Source organism: Eptatretus burgeri, chromosome 16, assembly GCF_056783735.1.
Source record: "Eptatretus burgeri isolate ZD-2024b chromosome 16, Ebu_testis_v1, whole genome shotgun sequence".
Classification (NCBI taxonomy): domain Eukaryota; kingdom Metazoa; phylum Chordata; class Myxini; order Myxiniformes; family Myxinidae; genus Eptatretus; species Eptatretus burgeri.
In genome coordinates, this window is record NC_140976.1 from 61,685,783 (window position 1) to 61,708,029 (window position 22,247).

General features: G+C 43.3%; 1 protein-coding gene across 9 annotated transcripts in view; it reads left to right on the forward strand.

The window, feature by feature from the left end:
- Positions 1 to 22,247, forward strand: part of CLIP1 (CAP-Gly domain containing linker protein 1) — a 128,710-nt gene that overhangs the window by 81,325 nt on the left and 25,138 nt on the right. For 8 of the 9 annotated variants that reach the window (XM_085859716.1, XM_085859723.1, XM_085859722.1 and 5 more), the window contains exons 11-19: positions 1,990 to 2,113; positions 3,967 to 4,118; positions 5,331 to 5,534; positions 10,532 to 10,852; positions 14,202 to 14,256; positions 14,709 to 14,792; positions 15,444 to 15,564; positions 16,720 to 16,840; positions 16,977 to 17,029. In XM_085859716.1, coding sequence (XP_085715842.1) covers positions 1,990 to 2,113; positions 3,967 to 4,118; positions 5,331 to 5,534; positions 10,532 to 10,852; positions 14,202 to 14,256; positions 14,709 to 14,792; positions 15,444 to 15,564; positions 16,720 to 16,840; positions 16,977 to 17,029 — 1,235 coding nt within the window. Of the gene's footprint in view, positions 1 to 1,989; positions 2,114 to 3,966; positions 4,119 to 5,330; positions 5,535 to 10,531; positions 10,853 to 14,201; positions 14,257 to 14,708; positions 14,793 to 15,443; positions 15,565 to 16,719; positions 16,841 to 16,976; positions 17,030 to 19,768; positions 20,163 to 22,247 lie in introns of all 9 variants that reach the window. The other variant, XR_015052432.1, reaches the window with a different exon arrangement.

A 22,247-nucleotide genomic window follows, 5' to 3' on the forward strand; every position in this document is an offset into this window, starting at 1 on the left:
GTGCTAAACCAACATTTATAATAATATTATTTATTTATTTTATTTTCTTCCTACACTCCCAATTTGCAAAATGTCCGAGCTGAATGTCGGAGCCGGCTGGGACTTTCAGAGTGAAATTTTGCATCAATAATGTGAAGAGAAAGTATGAGGCATTGACTGTTTGTTTTTTTTTTTAATTATCTTGACCTAATTTTAAGGTCATGACCCAATTATAGGCATTTAAACATTTTTCACCATAACTTGACTCAAGTTTATCCCATCGGAATGAAATTGCTCTCTCCGGATAGTTTAGTGTAAGATTCATTTACGCTTAATTAACATCCCACTCCTCCGGGTTAAAGATCAAAGTCAAACGGCGGTGTGAAAATAAACATAACGCAGTCAAGGTCAAACGGCGGTCTCAAAAAATTGTTTTCCCATTCGTTTTCATAATTCAAGAGCTTTTCGAAGTGGCTTTTACATCCCTTATCAATAACGTTTTTTTTTTTTTTTCACGAGATGTCTGTTTTTGGTTTTCGAACAATTAACCTATGTAGCACATCTCTTCCGTCCTTTACCATCTGCCTGGCTTATTTTGGAAATTGTACTCTTACCGCTGATGTGGTTAAACTTTTACCCTATTCTTCCTAACTCCGTTCTTTACTATCACCGTTTCCTTATTCATTTCATTTAAACAGTTATAATCTTCTTTTATCTTGAGGATCTTCAATTTTTTTATTAAAAACCTTTACGAAGCTGCTTTCTTCTGGTTGAGCACTTTTGTACTCTAATATGCCACCAGTACGTTTCTGGTTCCTTTCGGAACTCGCCGGTAGTTATTCCACAAATATTTCTGGCTGTCTCCATTCAAGCATTTTTTTCATTTGAGTCCACATCTCAACTACATCTTTAGACGTTATTAACTTCATCTTGTGAGATCCTCTTGAAAATGTTTCTCCTGGTTTTGCACATTTAAGCTTCCATACCTTCGAGGTGATGCGGAATTCACTTGAGGCCGTTCCTTTTCTTTTCATTTGCGATTTATTTTAAAAAAAAATCTTCAGTGACCAGTCAATGCAGAGTCAAACATTCTTCACTTTCTCATTCATAGTGGGTTTATATTTACCGAATGTTTCCTTACAAAGGGTCGGGATATATTTCAGTGTCACCATGCGATAACGAAGACCAAGTGAATTGGCAGTGATGTGAATTTGGCATGACAGTGGGGAAGTAAACATAATCAATAGCTTTTCTTGAGCCCATGATTTAAAAAAAAAAGACTGTGATTCATAAATACCCTGAAGAATGATGCACTGTAACTTGGATTTGTGAATGAGTTTCCCCCTCATCAATTTTTAAATCAGTGTGACATGGTTTGATTGAAAATGCACCATAACGCATCTCCTCGAGTTCAAATTTGAAATTTTAAAAATACAGATCAAAGGATGTTAATTTTAGGATTGAAATTGTTTAATTTCTATGCTGGGATTCATCAATGATGTGGATGTGACGTAATCCATGATACATTTTGGCAGACCTTGTTTTTTTTTTAGGCCTTTACCCTGGCTCAATTCAAAATTCCATATTTTGGTCATATCCCTGAATTCCTTGCATTTTCATTGATTGCGTTGATCTCCTTCTTTAATTGGAACCCTTTCTGATCAGGAGCTGCCGCGGTGGTTTTGTAACAACTTTCAGAATGGTGAGCATTCAAATAGAGCTCGGATACATTCAAAGGTGCTCTTCCATGATGATCACTTCTGTAAAGTAAAAAAAAAACGTTGCTTAATGGTAAGAACTTTCAGGAAAAGTTAGTCACTTTAGAGCCCCAATTGGGTGGCCACTGTACCGCACCACAAACAATGTAGTATGGATGCTCGTAGCACACATGGTGGTCGAAATATTTTGTGAAGCATTTTCACCTCTGTCTGGATGCACTTGCTGTACATGGTGAGAAACCATCTTTCAAGTCGTTTTCATAACGTCTATATACCTCACCTTTTTGTGCAGGCAGCCACAGTGTCTGGACGGTCACGACAGCAAGAATTGGAGACTGAGTTGGCCCTGCGAAGGGCAGAGGTTGCTCAGCTGCGGCAGAATATGGCTTTGGGAGAAGGTAGCCCGCAAGTGCAAGGTTTGTCGTTTCTCAAGAGGTTTCATAAAATATGTATTTTTGTCTTCGCTGTTTGAATGACAGGTTATCTCATTCCCCTTTGGACCGTCTTGTCTGGATTTTAGGTTCAGAATGACTCTTGTTCTCCTCTTTGACGATCCTTCAAGTCAAGGATGATCTTCCATGGTTATTTTTATCTGTGCGTCTGTAGATATATATATTTTTTTCTTTTGAAAACTCAGATGCCCCAGAATTTATCCCGATAATTCTGTCAAAAATAAACACGTGCAGGTAACTCTGCCAAATTGTTTCAATGATCGACCTCTGGGAGGAGGACAGTCTTTGGAGCTCCTTGGCCACATTATCAATTGCAACCTGTCTTGGGCAGATCATATCTTCAAGCTGGTCTCCAATACTGACCGCCACCTCTCCACAGGGCCAAGTCTATCCTTTGACATTATACCATTGTAGAGTGAGGACATAAAAGTCATGAAATGTGACTCCCCTTTGTGAGCTGGTGCTGCTGCTTCCCATCTCTCCCCACATGAGGCCCTTTAATTTACAGCTCGATGTCTCAGTGGAACGTTTCGGCCAGAAGCTGAGGCTTTTTTTTAGTTTTTGCTTTTTTTTTTGCACTTTTTACAGGTCTTCCTGGCTTCTTAGCTCTCCGGCCAGTCCTTATCCCTCCAGCGAGTTGGTGAAGGAAGTATCCTGCCTGCAGGGCAGAGGAGACGGTAGAAGACGGAAAGACCACCGACCTGCCTGCAACGAGAGATTGAGAGATCCCAAGACTCACTTTCATCGTGGTTGATACCAATGATCCTAAAAGCCTTGGTTTGGTTTCCACAGCGTGAACCTGAGCTAGGTGTGAGAGGCGGGAGCACCAGCTATGAGGGGTGAGCAGTATCCCATCAGGCTGTGGACGAAAGCTTTGGATGTGGTGAGGAGCTCAGGTGTGCCAAGGAAGGACTTTGCACGATGGAGGATGCCCAGACGGCGACTGGCTTTGGATGCCAGCTTGGAAATGTGGCTTTCCCAGGAAAGATCATGGCAGAAAGTGAGGTCCAAAAGTTTTAATGAAAGGACTTCTTCAAGAGGATTGTTGAGAAAGTAGATTTTGAGGGGGGGGTGTGGGGGGGGGTTCCAGGTAGTCCTTTCGGAGAGACATAGTGAGAGAGTGAGATTTGTGAGGAATGAAAGACATGTTTCACGTGTTTGACCAGCTTGTGATTTTATCCAGATCTGCAGACAGTGAAGAGGGTGCTGCTTGCCAATCTGAGGGATGACAGATCAGTTCTTTCTTTCAATTCTTTCATTTCCCTGTTTTCTTCCCTATAGTACTGTTTTAAAAAATTATTTCTCACGAGTTCTTACCTCCAGGATTTAAACTCTTTTTTTTATTTAAGATTTTAGATTTTTGAGGTTAAAACTTTAACCTCATGGTCTCTGCCATTTCTGCAACTGAGCTGCACGACACCAGCTGAGACCCTGTTCTCGTACCCTTGTACGATATCCTCTGATTTTTGTTTGGTGTATCCATTTGTTGGCATCCCACAGTTTTTTTTTTCCTTTTTCCCAATTTGGCCTTTAATCCCTTTCCCACCCCCTCCCCCCTCCCCCCCCAATTGTTCTGCTATTCCTTGAGCATCAATACCTTGTTTTCCAACAGCCACAATACTAAAAACAATTTTGAAGGAATGCAACGCTGAACAAGATGTATAATTTGAGGAATACAATGTATTACAGTACTCTGCTGTTCCTTGTGTAATATATCCAAACGATTTCAAACTGTGGTTGAGGTTTTTCAAACATGTAATGCTTTATCTTTGTTATTTAAACGTGTATACCACATAGTAATACACTTTGTTGCACAGATCTTGCGGAGATGTCCCTGCATGGGCCCACCATGCAGGCCGAGCTGGATGGCTTGCGTGAACAACTTGGTGCAATGAATCGTGGCCACCAGCAAGAGGTGGCATCCCTCAAGGAGCAGCTTTTGGCTGCGCAGCGAGATTACCAGGCTGAGGCATGTAGTACCAACAGTCAGAAAGCTACCTGCTTTCTAGTAGAAAACAATAGTTTCAATAGACGGTAAATAGAAAGTAAAACAATAGTTTCAACCTGATGTGTCACATTCTCCATCAGAGGTAAGGTGTATAATATTATGATGTGACCAGGTGTCCAGACTGACCACAGGGTGCTCGGAATGCTCAGCCACATCCACAGGGAAACTGGTGCCATGCCCTGATCAGTGAGCCGAGTGGAGGCTCTGATGACAAAACAAATTATGCTGAATGGAATAAGCCAAATGGTGGTCAGTGAATATGTAATCACTTTATTTTGCCCCTTTACAAAAAACAGTTGTATTTATTATTACGATATAAATCCCAAAATATGTAACAATGGAATCGAGAATGCAAAACCTTAACCCTATCGTAGTGCAGTGCTGTTATGTTTATGGAGAGGATGGACGTCAGTTATCAGAATTGAGGTATACACCCCGGTTTGTGTTCCCCTTGATCATAGGACTTATGGATCCTGAATTAAGGACACGTGAGTAGGGATAAGTCATCCTGTTTGTTTGTGTGCCGCTGGGAGATGGTTTTGTCATCTTTAGTGTCGAGAAAGGTTAAGGAATCTTGTCCCTTCATTCCTCCTGTTGAACAAGGAAAAGCTTGATGAGTGGGTAGGGAATAATATGGCATTATACCTCCCACCCACAAAGGGACAACGCCCCTCGCCTTCAGCTGTTCATCAAAGTGGGCGATGCGGGCCTCGGACCTCGGAGTATTGAACACGACCGGGCAGGAATGTGTAATCTGTTTGTGGTGTCATCGATAGCTTGCCTACTATTCGCGAAAGACACCATGGGATCTTTAACATCCACCATCTAATGCTAGCAGACGGGACACCCGGTTTAACGTCCTTCCGACGGACGGCACACACATTCATGAACCACCCTGCCTGTGAAACACCGGGATGACGGTGTATAGCTGGGCCAAGAGTCAAACCCATGCTAGACAGCTTAGAGGTGATATCCACTTCAACGTCCCTTAAAAAGGACTGTGCTCCATGACGCACTGATAACTCCGAGCAATGTAGTTCTACTCAGATTTGTTTCACCCAGGTAATGAACCAGATCCGGAGAAGTCAAAAAACAAACAGTTCCAACCAGGCTATCGTTCTGTCTCATTATCTTTCATCCTTTTTTTTCCCAACCTTCCCACTCTGATGGCAGGTGCTTCAACTGCGAGCGACCAATGACCGTTTATCAGAGGAGGCGCACATGCTGCAAACCCGCTTTGAACGTACCAGCCGTGAGAGCCTGGGCACGGTGGAGCAGTGGAAGGGGCGTCTTGAGGCAATGGTTTCTGAACACCGACGGACCATGGATGAGCTGCACTCCTCGATGTCATCAAAAAATGCAACACATCAAAAGGAGGTGCATCTGTTCCTGTTGGACGGAGTTGGTCACGCAATTTGGCATTCTTCCTCGAGGATTATTGAACACGTAGTTTTCAACCATGCACCACTAAAGGCAGAACTATGAAGTTTAAAAAAAAGATCTCAATGACAGAAAGAAAAGCAAATGGACCGAATATAAATTCAGGGTAAATATTAACATTAAAAAAAACTTCAGAATCGTGTATTCTTGAAAAAAAACCTCAATTATATTTTGACCTCAATTATTGAACCTCAATTATATAAATCAATTATATAAAAACCTCAATTATTGAAAAAAAACCTCAAAAAAGAACCCATCAGTATATATATATATATATATATATATATATATATATATATATATATATATATATATATATATATATATATATATATATATATTACTGAAACTTTCATTTGTATGTATATATGTATGTATGTATGTTCCTGAAATACAGCCAAAACAGGACATGATAGCGCAAAAATTTTAGGGCCACCTTACTCGCCACTCTCCTGCGGTGTGCAGTATCAAGTTTCATTAAAATCGGGCAACAGAAAAAATGAATTAAAAAATCAATTCAGTCAAGTACTCTTCAGGAGAATTTGATCAATGCAAACAACCTCAGCGGTATAGTTCGCTGGACCTCAGCCAGCCTCAACCTCAGCGGTATAGTTCGCCGGAGCTATCTTTTTTTTTTCTTGAAATGATTTTTTTTTCATCAACCGCTGTCACAACGGGAACCCAACGGGTTCACGGGTCGTCTAGTCATCCAGTGTAAACGAGAGTTCATAGAACACCTTACCCCTTGCGGTCTCGAGAAGCAACTACACAGGCTGGGTCTATGAGCACAACAAATTTGATTGGTCGTGATGACGTAATATGCCGTAATATTTTATCCAAGTACTGTGAAGTGAAAGGTTTTGAAAGTGCTAAGAAGGTGATTTGTGTTCCATAGTGTTCAAGTGTATAATTCAATTTTAAATAAAATAAAGATTTTTAAAGGCTGTAGAAAAATAATTTCAGAAGTTTACCGCCATTGAAGGCCCTGTCACACCTTGACGTTTTAGCCAGCGTATGGCAAGGTATCAAAATGTATGTGAAACGCTGGCGTACGCTGAACTATTGATGTTTTTTTCTCCAGTTTTGGACGTATTCATAACGAGTTGGACGTATGAATAACGTATTAGTAACGTACACAGAACGTTTCGATAACATAAATAACTTATATCAACGAATGCTGAGCGTGTTGTCGGCGTTCACAACCTATGCCCAACGATAGTCCAACTTATGCATAGCGTGGCAGCGTATCGCCGACGATCACGTGACGTAGGCTATAAATAGGCTGCGGCTCAACGATTCAAATCATAACCACACTAGACATCGAAGTGTCAAGCCGCTGTCACACCTTGACGATTTAGCCAGCGTTTGCCGACGTATGAAAAATTTGCCGAATACGCTGGCACACGTCGAATACGTTATGGGTAAGTTTTGTATACGTTAAGAGCACGCTGAAGCACGCTGGCATACGTCGTAGTACGCCGAGTACGTCGACAAATTTTCAGCATGTTGAAAATTTTTTGACGTATGCCAGCGTATGACTCACGTTCCACATACGCTGGCCATAAGTTGTAGGCACGTTACGCGATCGTTGACACACGTCGACACACGTTACTTGTAAGTTACTCATAAGTCGAAACACATCTAGGTAATGGTTAGCGTCAGTGTTCCAGACTCCCTGGTTTTTGGGGGTTTTTTTTCTTCGATATGACGGTGATGTTGACACTTTGATTTCTAGTGCGGTTATGACAAATCGTTGAGCGGCAGCCTATCAATTATATTATATTATAACCGCACTAGAAATCGAAGTGTCAACATCACCGTCATACCGAAGAAAAGAAAAGAAAAAAAACCCCAGGGAGTCTGGAACACTGACGCTAAACATTACCTTGACGTGTTTCGACTTATGAGTAACTTACAAGTAACGTGTGTCAACGATCGCGTAACATGCCTACAACTTATGGCCAGCGTTATGCGGAATGTGTGAGTCATACGCTGGCATACGTCGAAAAATTTCAAGCCTGGAAAATATGTCTAACAGCTTGGCGTACTACGACGTATGCCAGCGTACTACGATGTATGCCAGCGTGCTCTTAACGTATACAAAACTTACCCATAACGTATTCGACGTGTGCCAGCGTTTTAGACAAATTTTTCATACGTCGGCATACGCTGGCTTAATCGTCAAGGTGTGACAGGGCCTAGATGCAGCGTCTTTTTACGTCACCCTATCTAATACGTTGCATACGTTCTTCATGCCTGTTGTTTGTGTCCTTTATGACATCCTTAAAAAACTACATTTCCTGTTTGGAATGATTTTCCATTTTGTTTGACCGCCAGACAGGCAAACGGAGTAAAAATATTATCTCATAAAATAAATGAGAGCAGTTTCTTGTGTCCATCGATGATTTAGTAGCAACTCTTCCAAAATGCATTGCTCATACACCTCCTCCCGACCCCACAATGTCGTGCCTTCTCGCTATTTCACCTCACATTTGCAACCTCACCAACAGGCAACACCGAGCTTCTCTGAGAAAATGGCGACACACACACACACACACACACACGTCATAGGCAGGTTCATGGGAGGTGACATTTCATGATGTCATTGAGGTGGTATGCACGATACTGTCAAAAACTTGTATATGCCATGACGTCGCTCACAGAAATTTTCCTCCATGACATATTGGCTCAATATTGATTAAGAAACAAAAAGCCTCTGCACATTTTTTTTTCTTTCTGAGAAGTCATGTTAGCGAGTTAGTGATGAGTCACCTGTGCGTAGTGATATTCTTATTGGCCAATCAGAGAAGCGGTGGCCTGCCGGTAGTCCGGCGGCAAGGTATCATGGCAGCGCCCATAGACTGGCATGAGTTCAGTTCAAAAGAGGCTAAAATATGACGGAAAGTGAAGAAAATCTAAGTTTGGCATGTATTTTTCATCGGAAAGCTACAGAGGGCGAAGTAGCGTTGCCGTTGACAAATGAGCGGTGGGTGATGTATCAAGAAGTGCCCACAGACATGGATGAATCTGGACGGCGAATGTCATGAAGTATCGAGATCAGAACAGTGTAAACGGTACATGACTGTCGGCTTCGCCATTGGGCCAACAGATGTGATTTGTTGTCACACAACTTGTTATCAGAGATTTACTGATAAAAGTCTGTAGAAGCCAATCAAAAAGAGGCATCAAAGATTTACTCAACGAAACTGCGCCGATGATTGATTAATGCAATCGGCTTAATACGTGGCATTGGACGTGCACCAGAAACTTTCGGCGATTTGGCTATCCTTGTGCTACGAATGATCACTCAGCTGATGAAAAAGTTTTGAAGTTCACGAGCTGACTTTATTGTAGACAGGTACCCATCCCGTCATGTCTGGAAACAATAGCGAGCACGCATGCCATGCTGATCCTTCAGGAACGATGATCCGTATCTCTGGGCCGTCACAGAAGGAAGGTACCTTCTCAATGGAAGGAGTTTACAGGCGATGGCAAGAACAAAGAGGTGCTTAACCATCCTTTATTCCAAAAATGGCAACGACATCGATTACCGGAGATTGGGAAGGATTTCAGTCTGTTTGTCGCACTTGAAAACGAATGTCACCAGTTGGGATCAGAGCATGAAACAAGTGTGCACCCAGTTCCCCCTCTCATCAGTGATCATGAAGAAGCCATCACGAGGTTGTTGCTTCACGCGAAGCACGCAAGTTCCACCCATCGTTTTCAGCTGCTCTTCCCCCCCCCCCCCCGGACATAAAAATCAGGCTCGGGTTATTGACCGAGGAATCATGTGAGATAGACTGGGCGATTGTGTTTCAAACACTCCAATTGGTCTTCAGGTCTTCAAAGGGCAAGGGAAGAACGTCGATCTTTCACACCGATGTGTGAAAAAGAGGAATACCAAGTGGCTTTCTCTGACCTGGGCTCTTCATTCAACTGCAGCAGTCCACGAATGACCTCAATGAGATAAGACACAGAGTATTTTGCTCAGCATCATCGCCCAACAAAGCGGTTCTACCTCCCACCAAGGATGCTTTGGAATCAGCACCTTCTACGATGCGATGAATCAATCAGGTATCCATCATCGTTCCTCGTCTCAAATGATCCAAGCTCGTTCTCCTCATGGACTTAGCTGTCCACTGATGGTGATGATCTCTCTATTGGCCGGATGACCAAAGATCCCACTCCCAGATCGATTTCCGAGGTGGATATCTGCACCTGCAAGCAGTCAAAGTGTCTATCCGGACGATGTTCGCGCTGCTTTCCTGTACCAACTCCGGACTTTCCTGTACTGACGTTTGCTCTTGTTGAGCTGGGGACTGCGACAATATTTCTAGGACTGCCACTGAAACTAACTTTCGAGATCGGGAATGCAGATGATGACGTACAGTTAGATGATGATTCCAATTTGGGAAGGACATAATGGAGATTTTTTTTTTCATTACCCTCATATCACGGTGGCTCTCGTTCATGACCTGACCCTCGTCGAAAGCTTTCTGTCAAGGCAGACTAATACAATTTGCAGTGCTACCTTTACCTCTGCAGCGTAGTCATCTTTTCAGCCCAATTCCATGAGCCGAGACATCTGTCTATTTCAAAACATCAGTAAGTTAAACCTTTTAAAATTCAATAATAAGTACTTTACTGGACTCACAAGTACACATATTGCTAACTGGTACGGTTAATAACTTCCTGGAAACATTATAAAGGTTTTTACAGTTATCTTGGAGCTCCTGCAGTGATGAAGCAAATATTTTAATCAGGTGATAGTAAACAATAATATTGTTATTAATATCACTATTTCTTGTTTTTTTTTTTTTTCTCCTTTCCTTCATAATTCTCATGATGAAAAGGCAAATCAAATGGTGATTCATATCCATTCATGCACTAAATGGTTGAAGTTTATCTGTTACACATATGATCGGTTACGGCAGGTTGCGGAACTCCGTTCAGCACTTGATGCAGCACAGAAGGAGATAGTGTATCTTCGTCGGCAACTCGAGGAAGCCAAAGAGGAGCGGGAACGTGAGAGCGCAGCTTGGCGGGCTCGATTGGACGCCATCACCGACCAGCACCTTGTGGAACTCGAAGAAACATTGGGAAAACTCAATGAAGCCGAAGAAAGGTTGCACGCCACAGAAGCCGCCGGGAATGCCGATCGACCATGGGAGCCGATGCTCAGGGGAACCGACGAAGGCTGTGCACGAAGAAATACAAGGGGCTTGAACCTCACTGGCAGTACAGTCAACAACAATGTATGTACCTTTCCATGAGAATTATTAGATGTTACGAGTGTGCTCTTTGAGTGATTGAGTGATTATTGTCTCGACTGGGGCACACTTCTGCCTTCCCGGCAGGACTACCCTTCTCAGCCCACCCATCGGTCTTGAAAATGCATTTTATATTTTTTTGTATTTTTCAAAACTTTTTATTTATCACATTTCATGTTCAATATCATGAGATTTTGGAAGATGATTTCTCATACCGGCTACCGCCAAAGGTGGCGCTATTTCCACCACATGCCAATTTTGGAGTTTTGGTGACATCCATGTTTCCTTCATGATTGTAAAAGATTACAATTGAGCCTTAAAGTAGTCAAACAAAAGCTGCTTGTTGTGTTTTATATTTTACATTTCCATAGTGAAGCAGATATGTTTAAAAAAGAAACGAAACATATATATATATATATATATATATATTGCATAAGATTGGGGCGGTTGGGATTACACATTTTTAAAGAAGAAGGCGCTTCCAACCAAAAGTAAAAAAAATAGATCAACTCCGCTAATTTGAGCAAAAAAGCGAGAGCAGACCTGGTCTCGGGCAACGTTTCGCCGGCTTCATCAGGCACAACAGACCATCTTCATCTATTGTGTACACCACTCTGTACATCAACACGTGCACCACTCTCATTAACGCGTGAACCACTCAACTCTATCGTGCCTGATGAAGCCGGCTGTGAAGCCGGCGAAACATTGCCCTGAGACCGGGTCTGCTCTCGCGTCTTTGCTCAAATTTGTGGAGTCGATCTAGTTTTTTTACTTTTGGTTGGAAGTGCTTTCTTCTTCTTTAATATTAAAAACAAAAAAAAAATTATATTCACATATATATATATATATATATATATATATATATATATATATATATATATATATATATATATATATATATATATATATATCAGACGCACCTGATTGTTATGGTGAGCATCGCCGCGGATTATGTCTCACATGGTAAAACCGCATAATCCGCAAAGAACAACTGTCTGTCTGCCACCCACACGATTATTCCCGCGAATGCAAACCATTTAACCAGAAGGCACGTGATGTGATCCGCGGGTAAATTGAAACATGAAGAGTGTGACAAGCACTCCCCCGATCTCCATTGGACATAGTCCTACACCTGATGTTTCAACGATGAATGTGGTCATCATTGGTTAGATATTTATCGGTATGCCGTCGTGATGAGGGAAAACAATCCTGAAATCCAGATAGGCGGCTCCGTTTGATGTTTAACTGATGTTGGCCGTGTAATCTTTGTCTGTTTGAGAGAGTTGCCGGGCTGAGGCGTCCATGTAGGAGGTGACACTTTGGTGAAAGGACTATCTCCAAATTGTATCCTTTTTCAGGCGCATCTTTGGCCACCTCACTCTTTGGGTTCTGAAGGTGTATCCTTGGTAACTTTACTGGGGTCTGAAGCAGTCATGTTTTTTGGCCTGCTCAACCATGCCTCGACTTGGAACAGGCCGCAATGATTTCTTAACGATAAAGTTTTTTTTTTCACTTTTCTCACTCATTTTCGAATCCCTGTTCATCATAGCTCTGAATCGTGTACATTGCTTTTGTAAGTACTATAGTTTTCAAATTATTAGCTTGGAGCAATTTCATGCATTTATGATATGATTTTCCACGATCTACTCTCACGGACTAATTAAAATATATCATCGAAATACTTTTTGGGTTTTGAGGATCAGATATCATCCAGACTAAATCAGTGTCGAAATCTGTTGTGAAATCTGATAATTCAAAGAAATAATGAGTTTATAACTTAGCCGATATACCTATTTACTTCTTTTCTATATATACACACACACAAGAAAATGTGAAATTTCCAAACCATTAAACTTATCTTTTTCTACTGTTTGGAGAATTATATTGAGTAAACAAAAAAAATTTGGAAACATACTACAATTAACTAGCTTCATTGAGCTGCATGATTTAATGCACTCACTGCTAGACCACGCCACTGTTGATTCTCGAAAAAATTTCCTCTATCAGCCAAGCACTGGTGTGTGTGTGTGTGTGTGTGTGTGTGTGTGTGTGTGTGTGTGTGTGTGTGTGTGTGTGTGTGTGTGTGTGTGTTGTTCATAAAGCTCTCTTTTTTGTTCATATTCTCTCTGTTATCTCCCCTACCCCCCTCTCCTCTCTCTCTTTGTCCCATCCTTGCTCTACGCCCTCCCAATGCAGTGCAGCACCCTCCTCACACACCTCTTACTCTCCCCTCCCCTCTCTCCACATCTCTCTCTTTCTTTCTCTCTCATTCTCTCTCTGTCTCTGTCTCTGGACACATCCAGATGGTGGTTATGTCTGTCCGGTGTTCGTCTCCGGATATGTCAGGACGATGGTTATGTTCAAGCAGAGTTTGTCTCCGGACATGTCTGGGCGGGGTTTATGTCTGGACTGGAGTTTGTCTCCAGATGTGTATGGATGGTATTTTTCTCCGGACGTGTCCAGATGGGAGTTTGTCTCCGGACTTGTCTGGGCGGTGTTTGTCTCTGGATAGGCTGGCTCTGGACGCCTCTGGGTGGTGTTTGTCTCTGAAAGTGTCCGGAAGGTGTTTATGTCCTGACGGGAGTTTGTCTCCAGATGTGTCTAGGTGGTGTTTGTCTCTCGACGTGTCTGGGTGGTGTTTGTCTCCAAACCCATCCAGGCAGTGTTTGGCTCCAGACATGTCTGGGCGGTATTTATCTCAAAATATGTTCGGATTTGAGTTCGTCTCTGGATGTGTTCGAGCAGTGTTTGTCTCCAGACAACTTCGCACCATATGCGTCCGGGCGGTGGTTGTCTCTGGATGTGTCTGGGCAGTGTTTATCTCTGGGATTTATAGTATGACCAGTGTAAAATGGATTTCACACGTTATTTTGTTTCCATCTTCACTGTTATTCTTTGCAGAAGCATTTTGATGCAACAGTATAAATCGTAATTAATGGTTCACTGCACGTCTGTCTTTCCTTCCTCTCACCTCTCGCTGTCTTCCCTTCCCCCACCCCTCCTCACTCTTCATCCCTCCTTGCTCCCCCTCCCTCCTCTTTCTTTCCCCCTCTACTTCCTCACTTCCCCCCTCCCTTCTCTCTCCCACCCCTCCCTCTCCCCCCCTCCTTTTTCCGCCCTTGAAGTATTCCTGTCAGTGAAGTGACGGGTGGTATTTGCTCGTATGTATGTATGTGTGTATGTATGTATGTATATATATGTATATCGATGCTTTGTGCAGTTTTGACATTTCTCGAATCACCATGTTTGTCTGTTTGAATGTGTTTTGTTTCTATGTTTACTTGATTTTATCCATTTTTGGGTCATTATCACAATTCAGAACGTGCCGTTTCAGACCGAGGATATAAATGGGACTTTGGAAAACGTTCAGAAAGTTGAAAGTATCCAAGGTATGGTGAGACACTTCCACTTCCTGTGCACTATTGGATTCAAGTTTTGTTTTGCCACCTTCGATATTCTTCTCCTTTGACTTGTGCACTATGTTGGACCATAAGACCTGTTAAATCTGGTACTTTGATTTGCTCCTTGTGGAGTTGCTGGATATGACTTTTTTCTTTCTAATTAATTAATAACTAATAACGAGCATAATTTTTCTAATTTTCTTGTTTGAATGTTTCATAACCAACAGCTGCATCCTGCATGGTGTGTAGAAATGTGTGACGTGGGTTAGATTGTACAGCTGGGTGGGATAATGCAGAGAAATGGCAGTGAAGGAAAGTTTAAGAGATGAAAAGTTTTGTCGCTGATGTTTGTCAAATGGGTCATTGTTGGTGTTTGTGTAATAGGTGTTGTTGGCACGTTTACCCGTTCTAACTATTCTTTGTGACTGTCTGGAACGCAGAATTGTTAAGGAGATTGCAAGATAAAGATGCAGAATGCCAAGGCCTTGCAACAAAGGTGGACAAGCTCACATCTCAGTTAGCAGGTGTGTCACTTCAATCTTTGTTTCAATTCAGTTTGTGTCTTTGGTTTTGATCCATAGAAAAAAAAGCTGACAAACATGGGGAAATGTGGAAGAGGGTGAGTGGATGGCAGAGGAGAGTCATCAGAAATAGGAACAGCAAAGAACATGACATGGCAATCACTCACCATGGTGGTGGTGGTCGTATGGCAGTTTCGCTGCCGGGGTAGCTATCATTTCTTGAAGCACGACTATGTTGCTGATGCAGTGCTCCTCTATGCTGGCGGGGCTTGAACTCAGGACCCTAGGATCCCAAGCCACCACCCTAACCACTGAGCCAACACCAGGCTATACTCACCATGTAAAATAAGTGGAGATCGTGTTTGGTGTCAACAGGAAGCACGTGAATGCGATGCAATTTCTGCTTACAATTTTTAAGCGAAGACCGGAGACCGAGACAAGATGGTGAAATTTACAAAATGCATGAGATTCAGACCCTGTGCCATCTGGTTGGGGTTGCGTTGCTCATGCCGTTGTGCTATTCAGTTCGCCTTTTGCCTGTTCGACAGGAAAGAACGAGATGTGAATATTATTTCCAAAAAAAAACAGCACGACCGTCGTTAACAAAATAAATGCCATGCAATTCGTGCAGTGATTTCGTGCTTTTGTTTTCAGATATGAAGCAGGTGGTGGTGAATAGAGAAGGGGGATGTTTACACAGCAGCGGCCGTGTCGTGGGAAAGGCGTCGACGTCCATTGCTCCCCGGCCACACTCTGCAGAATTCTCTCGACACGTGTAAGCCAGGTTTTGGGAACTTTTTTTGGGTTGGGGGGGAACTTTTTACAAGGCTGTATGCACACTGGCTACCAAAAGTTCACGCTTCCAGCCTCTGATATTATCAAGACTTTTTCAGTGTGTATTTTACAATGATGCTCTTATTACTAAAAGTTTATATTAAACACACATTTTTTTACTCAAATGCGTTCAGGGACAGCAGTGTTGCGAGTTTTCTAGACAAGATTTGATTCCTGATGGAATTAGATTCCACCCAAAAATTGCTGCAACTACAACGGCACTCGGTAGAGCGCATACCTCCGCAAGGCTGAGCACTTTACAGTTGGATCCCACTGATACGCCGCATCTGGATCCGGTCCTGACCCAAAATCTCATCACCTTTTTCCCACCAAGTTTTGTTATAATCCATCCACAAATTTTTGAGATGTCCTGCTCACAGTCAGACAGAGAGACAGACAGACAGACAGACAGACAACGAGGGGTGGAAACACAACCTCCATCCACCTTCAATGTCTGAGATAAAATGTGCTGTGCTGCACCGCAAAGCAAGTACACTCATCAGATGAGGATGTAAATCTCAATGTTCCTTTTCCCATTTAATTTATGGATGTTCAAAGATCCCAAGTTATCTTTTAAAAACACAGTAGACCACATGTAATGGCACCTAATAAAATCTCTATTATTTAAATGAAAATAAATAATTTTCTTTTAATTTTTTGTGCTTTTACCGTAACAGTTCATGCGGCAAAATGTTAATCAAATAAATTGACAGTACCTGTAGTAGGTACGGGTAGTGTTGAATGGATACGGCGCACACGCCCGATCGGTCAGTCAAATAGCCAGACCCGCTTTTCTAAAGGTCAGCAAATAATTTTTTTGAGATAAACTTTAAAAATAATTCTCCAAAGCCATCAAATGAGTGTGTGTGTGTGTGTGTGTGTGTGTGTGTGTGTGTGTGACTGATGTTACGAGAGCACAATGAGTGAACATATGGACAATTGTAAATAATATTCTGTCACCACCACAGGAGGGTAGGTGGAGTCACCACGGATAGGGCTTGTCATATTAGAGACATAAATTGGTGTCAGGCAAATCAATCTCTTAGTCTGATTGGCCTAATTGCATGTCTTGCCTCGCCATCTCGTTCTTGCACAGAGAGGACATCAAGGATATGAGTCCAAGGCAGGCTGCAGGACTCAGAACAATGCAGAACGAGTGTGGACGGCGGCTCGAGGAGCTGAGTGACACCCGCCAGGAGACTTCCAGACTTCAACGGGTGAGCAAGCTCCACTCACCTTTGTACGAACTGGCTATGCGAAACAAATTCACCGATTGAGTTGTTCCATACGTTGCTATTATTTAATGACAGCGCCCTGTCCTCATGTTTGAACGTGTGGTCGTTGTGCCCACAGTACGAAGAAGATCAAACCAGAGACTCCAAACAAGCATTGGACGTTGCGACGAGGTGAGAATATCAGGTCGTCGGTTGTCAGTAGTCAAATGCCTTGAGAATGTGAAATAATAAATTTCTGGATAAATAGTTATCATTCATTGGCTGAGGACGTGCCTGTGCCGCTGATGCAGCACCCTCTGGTTATGGCAGATAATTTGTAATTCGTTCAGGGTGCCGGCAATAGCTCGCCTACTCTTTGCAAAGGACACCGTGGGATCTTTAACGTCCACCAACGAATGCTGGCAGACGGGACACCCGGCTTAACGTCTATCCGAGGGACGGCACCCGTACTTACGCATCACCCTCAGCCTGTGGAACAGCAGGATGACAGTTTATCTCTGGGTCGGAATTCAAACCCAGGTGACACGGCTTCGGGGGCGAGTGTCCACACCTCTCAGCCATGCTGTCAGCCCGATTCCTCCGCTGATTGTTGCCACATTTCCTGTCTATCCTTTGCTCCCCACTTGTCATGATCTTGCGTTGTAGAAGAAGAGCTGCCTTTTCCTGTTTGTAGTTCTCGTCTGACCACCTGTCTGTCTCATTATGCTGGGATCCTATTTGAAATCTCCGATACTGTGTTTCTTTCTGCATTGTCTCCGATAATGCCTTTGTTATTAATTTTATCTGCACATCCGAATGTCCTTGTCCTGCAAGTAATATATGTACAGACTCATCCATGTTCCTACTGTTCCTTTGGTCACTGTGAAAAACATCCCAATGGAACCAGTTCATGATGTATTAGAGTATGCACGTGGAACCTCTGACCCGCGGGCCGTACACAGCCCATGGCATGGTTTCATCTGGCCCGCGGGCCGTACACGGCCCATGGCATGGTTTCATCTGGCCCGCGGGCCATACACGGCCCATGGCATGGTTTCATCTGGCCCGCGGGCCATACACGGCCCATACACGGCCCATGGCATGTTTTCATCTGGCCCGCGGGCCGTACACGGCCCATGGCATGGATTAATCTGGCCCGCGGGCCGTACACGGCCCATGGCATGGATTCATCTGGCCCGCGGGCCATACACGGCCCATGGCATGTTTTCATCTGGCCCGCAGGCCGTACACGGTCCATGGCATGTTTTGATCCAGCCTGTGTGTTGATGTTTTGTTCAGCATTTTAAGTAGCTGTACATACAAAGGGCTGGCAGGATAACATAAGGTGGTGGTATGCTGACTTGCCTCGAAGCTGTCTCACCTGGGTTTTTGTTTTGTATACCTTGTTGAGGTTCGTGTGAGAGCGAACACACAACGCATAGCAAGGGGGCATGAGACAAGAGGGGCGGGAGTGGGAGGGTCAAAACAGTGTGGAACAGAGACATCAGGATATCTGTGAAAGGGAGAGGGATGGGGCAGGGAACATGGGGTATACAAGATGGACATTACAGGGCCTTTCAGGAAGGAAAGCAGGGAATTTGAAGGAGGTGGTTTTGGAGTGGATTAACGGGGGTAGAAAAGATCGAGGATTTGTATAGGGGACGATAAGAGTTGGTGGTGAACAGCTGTTTTGAAGGCCTGGAGAGAAGAATGGGATTGAACAGAGTGTGGGAGTTTATTCCAAAGGTGGGAAAAAGAGGAATGAAAGAGTGAAGGTGAGCAGTGATTCGTGATTTTGGTAGTTTTACCAGAAGGGGGTTGTTGGCGGACCTTGGGCGTCCTGCGGAAATATGGTGGGGACAAATCGCAGACACAGCAGGGATGGGCGAGACCGGAGAGGAGACGGTAGAAGACAGAAAGACCACCGAGCAGCCTGCGGTGATTGAGTGAGAGGTCCAAAGACTCGGCCTCATCGCGGGAGATACCAATGATCCGAAATGCCTCGGTTTCCACAGCGTGAAGCCAAGAAAGGTGGGAGGCAGGAGCACCAGCCCAGAGGGGAGAGCAGTACTCCATCAGGGTTTGAATCCTGACGCAGATATAAACTGCCGTCCTGGTGTTTCACATACAGGGCGATTCATCAATGTGTGTGCCGTCCCTCGGATGGACATGAAACTGGATGCTCCGTTTGCTAGCATTAGTCGGTGGACGTTAAAGACCCCACGGTGTCCTCCACAAAGAGAAGGCAAGCTAACACCAGCAGTCTGAACAAATTACAAATTCTTGCACTTGTAGTCGAGTATCCCGTGTCGGAGTAGCGTCCCATCTAGCTTGTAACCCCCCAGTGGTCTTGCCAGTGAAACGGCCTCGGCAGCCCTTTGAACTTAATGGTGCGAGGAAAAAGATGAAGGAGAAAAGTTGTGTTGTCACACAAAATTTCATTCCCAAGAAATGGTATAACTCGTTTAAACATCAAAAGTTGTACTTAACCGTATTCACTGCAACAAGGGATAGTCTCAATCTTAGCAGGATGGGAATAGGAACACTGATAGGACGAGCTTCAAAACCACAGCACATATTGCTACAAGTGTACAACCTTCTAGTTCGAGATAATGGATTCTATGGATTCCATGATTAGTTACACTATTTATTAGCATATGTGCTGTTTAAATTACAAACAGATCACTAACCACGTATCCAACCTGCACCAAGTTTAACAACGGCTGGCACCGCCCTCGGACTAGGAAACTTTCTCCAACTCTGTATTAGAGGTTAGAGGTTAAATGAGAGGATATTCAGATGTCACGAGGATGATTTGTTTTTTGTTTTGATTGTTCTGTCGAAAGTTGTTTTGTTCCATTAATGCGTGCATTCTCCTCCCTCCACCGCTCTGTTTTCCTTTTCATGCAAACCTTCTGTGACGACGGTAAGACTGAACGCACTTTCTTCCTCGTGACCGTCCCCCTCCTTCCGCCGACATCTTGCTGCGGAATCCGCCTTTTCCACCATCCTTTGCAATCTGTGTCCCCATTTTGCCATTTTTATTTAAGCAAACCTCAGCACAAAGCGCACACATTGCGCTGCCGATGAAATAAATAAAAACTAACGTTGCCGAACGACAGATTAGTCTCAGTTGGTTTTTCACGAATGTACAGGAAACTTGAAGGAGGTATTATTTTATTTGAAGTTGGTATAACAAGTACTTGAAGGTTATTTTAAATATGGTGAATTGAAATTTGTTTGCTCCCAAGGTGTGTTTTAGGTACGAGTGCACCCACTCCGTACGGGGAGCGGCAGCAAGGGTCACATTGTTATCCTCTCTAGGGTATGTAGATTACAGTGGTCTCAAGAACGTCGGGAGTGTGTTCAGTGACCAAGTTTCTTGTAGAGCACTTGCCAGGTGGCTTAAACGTTCAAGCAATCACTCCATTTTAAGCCGTTGATAAGGAACGGCTGGATTGGCAAGTGCTAACTAGCTGCTTGGTAACTGAACACACCCCGGGTTTCCTCCCTTTCGGTTTAGTGTTAAACAACAGTAGCGACTGTTTAAAAAGGTAATCATAAGTGTTTGTTGTTTATAAAATAAAATAAAAAACATTTAACCCTGGTAGGGTTGCCCCAAGAAACGCCACGATAAGCTATTTATACACGTTCACACGGAGTTTGTTCAAGGAGGAAAACCCCTTTGGGGAGAGGGGGGATATTATTAACATTAATATTGTTTTGTAATCACATTAATATTGTGCCGTTATCATTCGTGTTGTTATTTCTTTTGTTATTAGAAGCGACCTTGGAAAATTGCCACCATTAGCCATCTTAACACGGACATGCACCTTAACACGGATCGCGCTCAGCGGCTCAAGACGGAAAATCCCCTTGCGGAGCGGGACAAACAAAGTCGCTACAACCTCCATCGTGTGACCCTTAATCCTCCTGTCAAGTTTGGTTAAGCAACGACCGACTGTATCGCAGTTATACAGACGGACACCAAATTGCATATTCTAGTATGATTAAGGGATATCTTGATATAACAATGATGTCACAATGACTGTGCGTGGGTGCGTGTGTACGAAATAACCCGGTCTTGATACGGTCTTGGCTCCCCTATTACTCTCAAGCTATGCTCCCTGGTCCTGTCACTGTTGAACCTGTTAAAAAGCTTCCCTGCATCTATTTTCTCAATGGCTTTCAGTATTTACATCCCAATGAGATCTCAGCATAATGTCCTCCTTTTTAAAACATAAAGTTCAGTCCACCATAGCCGCTCCTCATTATAGGTTCGGCTATCTCGGCCTGAAGTCAACGTGATGGATCGACGCTCAATCCCTTCACTTACAGATGTATCCTTCCTCAAACAGAGCACCCAAAATGGAACACAACAATTAAAACGAGACCTCAATAAGTTGTTGTAGAAGATTAACACCACTTCCTCCGTTCTATGAACGATGCTCCTGTGGATACAACCAATGGACCTGTTGGCTTTTCTTATTGCTGCCAGTCATGCACTCACAGTTTTAGCCTTGATTTCTAAAATCACTAACGACTAGATCTTTCCTTTTTGGTAACGCACAACAAAACACCCCCCCCCCCTTGCATTATTTTGGGGTTCCTATTTCTTTTATCCACTGCCAATGCCCGATACCTTACATTTCCATCCAATGGTTAAAGTTATCCGCAATAAAGGATCACAAAGTGCTGACGGTTTGGGCTTTCTCCTTCGTCGGAGCAAATGATAGTTGGAACCTGAAATGTCAGCGTTTTGTGATCTTTCACGGCAGATAACTTCATCCATTTTATTCCTGAGTTTTTATCCGCTTGCTTTGCCACCGTACACTGCTAGTCTGCATTATCTTTCCTGAATTCAACCTCATCCTCCACCCAGTTTGATATGTATCTTACCTCCAGTCTTCGTATCATCATCGCAAATTCAAAGTTGACTTTTTACTCCACTGTCCAGATCATTGGTAGAAATTACAGACAATAAAGGGCGTAGTACTAGTCTTTGTGGTACTCCACTACTTACAACCTCTCGATACGGCATGATACCACTGACAGTCGTTGTCTTTGATTCTTATCCCTGATCCAGTTTGCTACTGTACCGACTACTCTGCAGACACTGACCTGTCAAATGCCTTCTCAAAGTCTAGGTATATCCAGTGCACTTCCTTTATCCCACCAATCAGCAACTCCCTCACAAAATAACAGCAAATTTTTTAAACGTTATCTACCTTTTGTAAAACCTTGCTGGCTAAATTAAGATTTATCGAAACGGTTCCGCAAATGATTCCGAAAAAAGGACAACTCTGCAACCAACGTATTATCACATGGACAGCAGTCTCTAGACAGGTGATTCAAAATCTATCCATCCATTGGGACCATACTCTGTGCAGAACGTTGGTGCTGCCTCAGC